Source organism: Otolemur garnettii, unplaced genomic scaffold (assembly GCF_000181295.1).
Source record: "Otolemur garnettii isolate 467f Iridium unplaced genomic scaffold, OtoGar3 scaffold00101, whole genome shotgun sequence".
Lineage (NCBI taxonomy): Eukaryota > Metazoa > Chordata > Mammalia > Primates > Galagidae > Otolemur > Otolemur garnettii.
Genome location: NW_003852496.1, coordinates 5,858,929 through 5,869,814, shown reverse-complemented (window position 1 = coordinate 5,869,814; position 10,886 = coordinate 5,858,929). Strand labels below are relative to the sequence as shown.

Sequence of the window (10,886 nt, the reverse complement as noted above, 5' to 3'; positions counted from 1 at the left end):
TGTGGTTGGCACCCTATTCACTGAGCTATGGGTGCCAAGCCATAGAAGCTTTTCTACCCTCCCGTCTTTTTTTTTTTTTTTTTTAAATTCCTCCTTTCCTTTCTTTTTTTTTTCCTTTTCCTAATCTTACTATGTTTCACTCTTACATATCACCCTGCATGCTCACCTGGATGTCCCGGGCCCGTTCATAGGACTGATAGGCAATTTTCTCTTCCATGCTGGCTAATTCCTGCTTCAAGTTCAAGATTTCATTCTGGTGGAGCTCCGTTAGGTCATTTAGTTGCTCTTCTAATCGTTCACATCTAAAAGAACAGGGAAAAGGAGGAATTTTATCTATTTTGTGAGTATCTTTCCTGGTATAATTTTTATCCAATTCCTAAAACCCATCAGGCAAAGGACGAAAATAAAAGTGCAAAGAAACCGAGTGACCCGAGACAACAGGGCACGCCAGTGGGTTCTGCTTTTAGTTTCTGGAAAGAACATGTCACAAGACCAAATCATATTGCAACATGGCTTTTCCATAATCTTCTCAACACACGGTATTTGCAGTGATGCCAGCAGCCCTGGTTAGCTTTCAGCACACCTGTAACACTGAGGCAGTCATGCTGCTCTGAGCAGCCCATGGGAGAACAAAAACTAGAAGTAAACAAACTTCCTCAGAAGATAAAAGGTGCATAAATGGAAACTGACCTAGCAGTCACCAGGCGCTTACTCTGTCACTGGACAGCTAACTCACCTGGATGTTTGTGATTCAGAGCCCTAGAATACCAGAGCCAGAGGGTGCATTACCCTAATGGTCAAGCACAGTGTCCTGGGACATTTCCATCAGCACAGATCCACTGAGAGCCTGCTGCATGCCAGGCATGTTCAAAGTACTGGAAATACCATCCTAAGCGAGACAGAGAACCTGCCTTCACAAGTCTATGTTCTATAGGAGTGGGGTGGGGAGGAGAAAAACCAAGACACTTTAGGTTTGGGTAAGTAAACTAAAGATGGCTAGCAGCATAGGAAGAGTGTTTGAAGGCTGGTGATGCTGGAATGGTCAGGGAACCTCCTTCCCTGTTCAACTCTATTCAACAATGAGTGCTGAAACTTGGGTGACACAAACAGAGCCTTGTGAAGATGAGGAAAGAGGAACATCTTAAACCGAAGGAAGAACAAATACAACCTTCTTAAGAAGGGTACTATAGTTCGGCATGTCTGAGGGATGGAAAGTGGGTCAGTGTGGCTGTAGCCGAGTAAAAATCAGGGAGAATGGAGGAGGAGGAGGAGGAGGAGTTATGGTTCCTCTAGAGGAAGGGTTATTTTAGTCATCTTGTAACTCTAGCACTTAGAACCCTATCTGGGAAGCTTTACTCTGCATAAAAATGGAACTTGGCCAGGCCATCTAACCATCTAAGGACCAGCAGGATTAGAAAAAGTTTACAGATGACATCAGAAGTTCTAGGTGGAAAAAGAATGACAGGTAAAGAGCTGGAGGTAGAAATGCAATTAGAAATGTATAGAGTAACTAGAATAGTGGATCCGTATTGGAGAAACAAGGAAAATCTAGAAGATCAGAAGAATTGAGATTCTGGAATAGTCAGTCAATGAGCCCAAAGCAGATTAGTGAAGGAGGAAGTCACAGAATGAACACACTGTTTTAGGAATGAGTTACCTGGTAGGACAGACTGCAATAAGTTGTGTGTGGTGTCCCAGAAACCAAAGACCTAGATAGGCAGGAAAACGGATGAAGACTACCCATTAGAAAACACTAGAAACAGAGGGTCAAAGAAAGGTAAGAAAGAATAAACATGTCTCTAGCTTCTGGTGACTAGACTGGAAGCCTCTCTGTCACACAGAGAACAGCTGGACAGGGTCATTCCAATAGGTAACATACCACCACTTGGGCAGCACGCACTGAAAGGAATAAAAGGAATAAAACTGCTAGAACAGACACAACCTTTAAAACTAGCCCTTTCCTCCTGTTTTAAATCCTATTTGTAGTGTGGAAACCTTTAAGAATACGAAGGATTTCTGTGTGGAAGGTAATTTTTATGTTGCAGTGTTCTCTTTAAGAAATATATAATAAATAATACTTACATCCTAAACTCTATTTCTTCTCTAAGAAAAAAAGATTTTATAAAAAAAAAAAAGGCATAGTTTGACCCCTTTAGCTAGGTTACTGCATTCTATTTAGTCCTCCTTTCCCCTTGATAGGAATCTCTGTACTGCTTCCTCCTCTGCTGAGACTCCTCCTGTTAACTGAAGCGAGTGATTGGACTGAGCAGAAAGCAGTCCCACCTCTTAGGAGGAACGAGGGCTGACAGTCTCTGTGACTGCCCTTCTGTTTCATCTCATTTCAGCTCAGGGCATGTGCACAGAAACAGGTGCCATCTCTAGGATTGATTTTCCACCAATTTTTAAGTTTACCAAATGCCATAAGGTTATGTTTACATATTGTCTTTGCGTGATTGTTCTACTTAGCCACAATCTGTGGTGTTTTGGTGTTTGATAATTCCATCGTTGTTTCTCTTCACCAGGGAGACTGGAGACATTTACAAAGTAGTGTTCCAAAGTGTTGGTCTCTTAAGACTTAAAGGAAATGTTTATCTGGCAGCAAATAACTTGCCTAAGCTAAGGGTTGGTGTTGGGTGGTAAGGAGGGAAGCACGATGGTGGTGGTCACCAGCTTGCTTACTGATGAAAGCAGGCACATGTTACTTCTCTGGATATGTCCCATAGGCCACCACCCAACCTCTTGGTCCACAAACTGTAGTCTTTCTGGCCTGGCGGGACTTTGAGGAGTCTTGATAGATGTTAAACATGGCTCACACATAGCACTAGAACAGATTATACAACAGCAGCAGCAACAACCCCGTATTCAGTGCCTACTGTGCAAATTCATTTCCATAACTGTGACTCTTAGAAAGTATCTGCATTCTTTTTTTATTTTTTTGAGACAGAGCCTCAAGCTGTCCCCTTGGGTAGAGTGCCGTGGCATCACAGCAACCTCCAACTCCCGGGCTCAAGCGAGTCTCCTGCCTCAGCCTCCCAAGTAGCTGGGACCACAGGCACCCACCACAATGCCTGGCTATTTTTTGGTTGCAGCTGTTATTGTTATTTGGCGGGCCCGGGCTGGATTTGAACCCACCACCTTAGGTGTATGTGGCTGGTACCTTAGCTGCTTGAGCCACAGGTGCCGAGCCAAAACCCAGATTCTTAAACTTTACTTGTGATGTCACTTAGAAACTATTCAAGAAGCCCAAATCAACTAACTTCCTTGATAGTAAGAAATTTGAGTCAGCTGGGCGCAGTGGCTCACGCCTGTAATCCTAGCACTTTGGGAGGCTGAGGCCAGTGGCTCACTTGAGTTCATGAGTTCAAGATGAGACTGAGAAAGAGTGAGACCCTACCCCCACCCGGTCTGTACTAAAAAATGAAAAACTGAGGAAAGAACATTGCTCAAGCCCAAGAGTTTGAGGTTGCTGTGATCTATGACGCCATGGTCCTTTACCCAAGACGATAAAGTTCACCAAAAAAAAGAAAAAAGCAATTTGAGTCAACTGATAGCAATCTAAACCATACAGCCACAAAAGAAACCAGACGGTACTACAATGGCATGATAGTTTGGAACTCGATGTCAAGATGGGATTGGTGGGCGCCGCCTGTGGCTGAGTAGGGCGCCAGCCCCATATACTGAGGGTGGTGGGTTCAAATTCAGCCCTGGCCAAACTGCAACAAACAAACAAACAAACAAACAAACAAAAAACAGCTGCTGGGTGCCTGTATTCCAGCTACTCGGGAGGCTTAGGCAAGAGAATCGCCTAAACCCAAGAGCTGGAGGTTGCTGTGGGCTGTGATGTCACAGCACTTTGCCAATGGCGACAAAATCAGACTTGTCTCTTTAAAAAAAAAAAAAAGATGGAGGTGGTAAGAGAAGGAGATGTGTAATAAAACAATTAGGGACCTATAATCAAAGGACAGTGAATGTTGGCAATGATGTGGAGACACTGGAACCCTCATATACTGCTGGTAGGAATATAAAATGGGATAGCTGCCTTGGAAAACAGTTTGGCACTTCCTCAAACAGCTAAACATAGTTACCACATAACCCAGCAATTCCATTCCCAGTACACACCAAAAGAGAAATAAAAACTTTTTTCCACACAAAAGCTGGTACATGAATGTTCATAGCAGCAGTATTCATAATAGCCAAAAAGTAAAAACATCCCAAATGTGTGTATGTTCACTGTACAAAAGAAATCACCTTAGCTGTTCCCAAGTCAAGTACCCATATTTTCTACCATAACCAGCTGTCGCCTTGCAATTTCCAGTTCACTGTATTCCCTTCTCCTTCAACTGATAGATGCTCGTAGAAACAAAAGGGCATAAACACAAATGTGACTGCAGTTCTGCTTTTCAACTAAATGTATGTATTAAACTCCGGAGTCTCAGGTAAAACCATTGTGCAAATTCATCTCCCCGTTTCCCCGTACTGCTTTCCTGCCCCCATGTCAACAGACTTCCTACTGCAGAGATAGTTTACAGCAGTGGGAAGATTCTTGTGATCTTATGATGGGCTACTTCCTAACAAACCCCTTCTAAGTCAAACTACCATAAATCAGGGGCTCCAGCATATGTCTTTGTATGCCACCCAACAAAGACGGTTCCTAGGACGTGGGTGGGGTGGCAGTGGGGACGAAGGCATTCTTTAGCAGCAGACTCTGAGCTCTAGTGCCGCCTTGCCCTTATCTTGCTGGCTTATCCAGACTCAGGATGAGGACAATAGAACAGACAGCTTGCTTATCTTTACAAATACCAAGAGTTGAGAGACAGCTGAAACTAGTCAGCAGGAATTGAGTTCAAAATAATCTTGACAGATTCAAGCATAGTCAGGAGTTTACTAGGGATTAATTTTATAGAAACAGACTGGGAGCTACTTCTTACTACTGAATGCACATATCAGAGGACATGCAGATGAGGGGGTAATCTGTTCTTTGTGAAACCAAAGAATTAAGGGGTAAGATTTATAAATAGCTAGGCTTTTAGTTCAGTTTTATTTATTTATTTTTTTGAGACACAGTCTTGCTTTGTCACCCTTGGTGGAATGCGGTGGTGTCATAGCCCAAACTCCTGGGCTCAAGTGATTCTCTTGCCTCAGCTTTCAGAGTAGCTGGGACTACAGGTGCCCACCACAATGCTCGGCTATTTTAGTTCAGTTTTAGAAAGAAATTTCTAATAGCTATGTCTAACATTGAAAAAAAAAACTATCTCAGGGAAAGTAAGAGCCTGCCACTGGAGGTATTATTCAAAAAGAGACTGCTTGTCAGGGATGCTGCAGGAGTCACTCCTCTATTTAAAGAGATTCACCTAGACCTCTAAGATCTTTCCTAACCCCAGGAGTTCAAGGTTCTATTATTTTTCCTTAGGGATGGGCTTTGCTATCTATGCTGCCCAGTCTGGAGTACAGCGGCTATTCACAGGCCAGATCCCATCATGGCAGTTCTGATCTGCTCTACTTCAGGTTGGTTCAGCCCTCCTTGGGCAACTCAGTAGTCTCCCTGCTTCCATGAGGTCAATATATTGATGCCAAACTTAGTGCGAACACCTAATTGGTATGGCACATTATTATAACCCATAACTTCTGGGCTCAGTGATCCTCCTGCCTCAGCCTCTGGAATAAAAAGCTGGGACTACTGGTGTACGCCACTGTGCCCATCTAAGATTCTTTCTACTCAAGGAACTTGTTTTTATCTTTCAAACTATGTATACTTTAAATGTTTACTGTATAGTTCTCTTCATAAAATGTTAACTTTAACAACTCTGAAGTGGATGGAGAGGTAAATGAAATAGCGGTAATATCCAAGAGATACGTAAACCAGAGTGTGAAATATTGAGATTTGGTAGTTAGCATAAAGATGTGGACTGGTGATAAATATATATGAATCCGAGGGTACTTGAGAAAGTCCTCAGCACTTGTTCCCAACACTCTTGAACCTTATAGGCTGGCTGGGTGCATGTTGCTCTATGGTTAGAGCACTGGCCCTGTATACCAGGGATGGTGGGTTTGAACCCAGCCTGGGCCTGCTAAACTCGGGAAAAAAACAAAAACAAAAAAACCTTATTATAAGCCAAGGTTTATCATATGAAGGTCACTAACGTGGCAAAGGTTCTAGAAGTCATTTTCAAATTGGAGTTGGCCCACCCATAATGTATCTAGAGGTGTTCTGTCTTTTTCTCCACTTTGTACCTAACTTTGTATTCTGAAATGGTTTTTGTCTTTTTTTTCTTTTGAGATAGGGTTGTTGCTCAGACTAGAGTGCAGTGGCGTTATCATAGCTCACTGCAACCTCAAACTCCTAGGGTCAATTAATCTGCCTGTCTCAGCCTTCCAGACAGCTGAGACTACAGGAGTGGGCCACCATGCTTGGCTAATTTTTCTATGTTACTCAGGCTGGTCTTCAACTCCTGGCCTCAAATAATCCTCCGGCTTTAGCCTCTTGAAGTGTGAGGATTATGCTTGGCCAGAAATGTTCTTATAATGTAGTTTGTACCAGATGATGCATCTACTCAGTCCAGGTTTTAGAATAAAATCCCACCTATGCAACTCACCAGCTTGGATGATCCTGTTTTAAAGAGGAAATCTACCTATTCCACAGGGCAACTGTAAAGATTAAATGAGAGAGACATCAAATGCTAGCTTAGAAGTGCTCTGTGACATGGATATATCGTAAGTACACATTTGGTTTCAGTTTTCTCTTTTGTGATCCTCCGAATTCTCCCCAATAATCTTTAGTGAGGTGATTCAAAAGGAGTGCTTGTTGAATGTCATTTGGCTACAAGTTTGCTGTGGCTTGTCATTGATTCTTACTTCCAACTTTTTTCTTTAAAGGTCTCCATTTCTGAATCTATCTCCACATTCTGAATTTTATATATTTTAGAATTTTCACTATTTTCAGTAAATAGTATTTTTCTTATAACATCACATTGATGGGCTCACTTATAAACACTGTGTCCTTCTCAACCCTAGATATAAAGCCTCTTACTATTTTTTTTTGCCGTTTTTGGCCAGGGCTGGGTTTGAACCACCACCTCCGGCATATGGGGCCGGCGCCCTACTCACTGAGCCACGGGTGCTGCCCAAGCCTCTTACATTTTATTTCATCGGTAGGGCCAGCACAAGCATAGACCTGACATTTCCCAGGCTCAACCTTGCCAGATAATTCATCTAGTTCTGTTCATTGGCCTGTCCCAAACTTTCCTTTATGTTGATGAAACTGCCCTACCTACCTTCTTTTCATGGGATTTTTTTTATTATGTGCGTAAGGGAAGGTATCTCAAATAATTAAAAGAATTTTTGGTTTTTAGCGATGGGGCAGCCCAGGGTGGAGTGCAGTGGCTATTCACGGGCAGGAACAGAACACACTGCTGCCTTGAACTCCTAGGCTCAAATGATACTCCTGCTCAGCTTTCTGCCTAGATGGGTCTACAGGTGCTCGCTACCAGGCCCAGCTCACAAGTAAATTTTATCTGATCTTAGAATATCTCCAGAAAGAGGTGAACAGAAACCACTAGTCCTCAGCTTGCCTTTGTAGGAAATAAAGTCCTTCATGACTGAACTCTTTACTCCCGGTCACATGGGAAGTTAACACAAGGTCTCCTCAAGTTGAGTCTTCCCAAAGGAGAAAATAGTCTGTTGTTTCCAGAGACAATACTTTATTACAAAGGTGAAGCAAGACCCATAAATGGGTCCAGTGGAAACCACCCAACTAAAGACTATCAGCATTTGTTTCCCTCTTCAGGTCATAAGGGCGAAAGAATTACCTGGAGAATGATGACTTTCTGAAAGAATAGAAAAGTGGCAGCTGTTATTGTATACCTGAAATCCTATTATACTCACACAAACAGATGTGTTTGAGTTACCATAGTAAGCACCTCCAATCTGCAGGAAACGTAGGGAAGAAACTGAGAAATTTGAGGGTTTTGTTGAAAATCTGATAAAGAGACTGGCAAAATGCCCTTGATGTCTTGGAATGCCAGTCTTCTGGATTGAGAAAAACTCCCTGGTCTGTCAATACTAAAAACACTCTCCCCTGATTTGTCCATCCAGGCCATGGAAATTTGTTTCTCAGTTTTTTTTCACAACTTCGCAAACCATGATTTGAAAGCACAAACTTGATTATACTTGGCACTAACTTTTTTTTAGTGGCATTAGCTTCAGTGTGGCTTATATAATCTACATGTGAATTTTAGTCTGAAAATAGGCTAACAAAGAGTCTAGTAAATGTGGCGTCTTTTGGGTGAAAGAGTGTGTGTGTGAGGAGGAACTTAATCAAAACATAAAAACACTAGCACGAAGAACAATAATTACCCTCTTCTTCTATACCTTTTTATGTAGTTTCTGCTTCTAAGGAACTAAAGTTTATGAAGATATTTCTATATTAATCTTCATCTCCTTTCTATCTGAGAGATACTTCAATTTTATAAAAATAGGGGGCCCAGAAAGATACAGTGACTCCCCGGTTAGTGTACTAGGGATATGAACTACTTGGTTTATGACTGCTTTCAGATTTATTGTCTTTTTTAACTTTCTTTTTCTGACCAGTTGTGGTGGCTCATGCCTATAATCCTAGCACTCTGGGAGGCCAAGGTGGGTGGACTGTTTCAGGTCAGGAGTTTAAGACCAGCCTGAGCAATAAAACCTGTCTCTATTAAGAACAGAAAAAATTAGCTGGGCACAGTGGTGGGCACCTCTAGTCCCAGCTACTCAGGAAGCTGTGGCAGGAGGATCACATGAGCTTGGAGTAAGCTGCAATGCCACCACTGCACTCCAACCTGGATAACAGAGCAAGAACTTGTCTCAAAACGAACAGAAAGAAAACTTTCTCCTCTGTACTGTTAATCGCAAAACCTGAACAAAAGGAAGAAAACATCTGTTGTTGTCGTTGTTGTTGCAGTTTTGACCAGGGCCCGGTTTGAAGCAGTCACCCTCAGTATGTGGGACCAGTGCCCTACTCCCTGAGCCACAGGCGCCATCCAGGAAGAAAACATCTGTACTCTAGCTTCCACTGACTTCCCATTACCCTCATTACTAATATCATAATCTCTCTGGCTTACTTTACTTGCTAATGTTTACTTTCTGTCTAAATTCTTTTTTTTTAGAGAATTACAGTCTCACTTTGTTGCCCTCAATAGAGTGCTATGGTGGTGTCACAGTTTACAGCAACCTCTAGCTCTTGGGCTTAGGCGATTCTCTTGCCTCAGCCTACGGCGTAGCTGGGACTACAGATGCCTGCCCTAACACTTGTCTATTTTTATGTTGCAGTGTGGCTGGGGCCGTGAACTCGCCACCATTGGTATATGGGGCTGGTGCCACACACTTTCTGTCTAAATTCTAAAGTGGAGAAGCCAGGTATGAATATCTCTATCTTCTCATTAAATATTAAAATAAAAAATTAAATATTGTATATAGCCTGTCATATGTGATTTTTTTTTTTTTAAAACCAAGAACTTCTCTTTAAGGGATTGTAAGCCCTTCAAAGGATACTAACTAAAGCTCTCCAAACACCAGGTAGGGGTAGGTTTCTTACCATAGGGAAACTTCGTGACTGTATCTCAGAAGAATACTTAACCATCTCAGAGCATACTTAACACACACCTAGAGGGCATAGGCTGCTACGTACTTAGGCTATATGGAATAGACTGTTGTTCCTGGGGTACAAACAGCTTGGAATGTTACAGGCAATTGTAATGCAATGGTGAATATTTGTTTATCTAGAGTCACACATATCTAAACATAGAAATAGTATAGTAAAAATACAGTATCATAAACTTATAGGATCTTCATTGTACATGAGATCTGCTATTGGCCAAAATGTCACTATTCTGCACATGACTGTGTATGATTTTGGCTGGCATATGCTTTTCACCCAACTTTATCCAGGATATAAGTAGCATGAGATTAATAATCTCGTTTTAAGGATTATTTATTCAAGGGTCCTTTCTAAATCATTCACAACACAAATGGAACCTAGACACCTAAATATGGCTGGGTGTAACTATAGTAAACAGAAAGGCTTCACATGGTAAGATTTTTTTTTAAAGCAGTTTATATTAATATTTTGGTAGGTGAAATTCATCTTCCACTGGGAGAAAGACCTGCTCTTTCTAAAGTACTAAACACAATAAAAAAAAAAATAAATACATAAATAAATGGGTGGTACCTGTAGCTTAAGCTGCTAAGGCACCAGCTATATACACCAGAGCTGGCAGATTCGAATCCAGCCCAGGCCTGCCAAACAATGACAACTGCAACCAAAAAATAGCTGGGTGTCTGTAGCCCCAGCTACTCGGGAGGCTCAGGCAAGAGAATTGCTTAAGCCCAGGATTTGGAGGTTGCTGTGAGCTGTGCCACCACGACACTCTACCCAGGGCGATAGCTTGAGGCTCTGTCTCAAAAAAAAAAAAAAACATATCCAGATTTTGTTGTAGGTGAACAATTAATAAATGATTACTGATCATGAAAAAGTGTTTTGGTCACAGGATTAGTCAACATTGTCACCTTTCTAGACCTGAGATAAGCCAGGAGTGTTTTTGGTCAAATTCTTTATGAATGAGAAACTGGTTGAGTGCATAGGCTGGGAATGTTTCAATCCAAAGCATTACTCTTTGGGTGTGGCTCAAAGTTTGGAGCCGTCTCTAAGAGCCAATAGTGCTTCCCTAGTTGGGCAAGAGGGCAATAGGGCATTAGGGCAGGAGGCTAAAGAAACTTGTAGGGCAGGTATTGAGAAAAATAGGAAGTGCTAGGTCCCCAGGCTGACACCCCCAGGGAGCTATGGGAGCAGACTATAGCGCTACTTCCTGAATGCATACCAGAGACCTGACTAGCTTCTGTAAGTGTCTGAC

The 10,886-nt window shown here is 42.1% G+C and overlaps 1 protein-coding gene across 1 annotated transcript in view; it reads right to left on the bottom strand.

Moving 5' to 3' along the window:
- TMCC1 (transmembrane and coiled-coil domain family 1) overlaps nt 1-10,886 on the bottom strand; it is a 254,125-nt gene that overhangs the window by 6,286 nt on the left and 236,953 nt on the right. Inside the window, exon 6 of the mRNA XM_003796224.3 lies at nt 167-302. Within this exon, the coding sequence (XP_003796272.1) occupies nt 167-302 (136 nt within the window). The remainder of the gene's footprint in view (nt 1-166; nt 303-10,886) is intronic.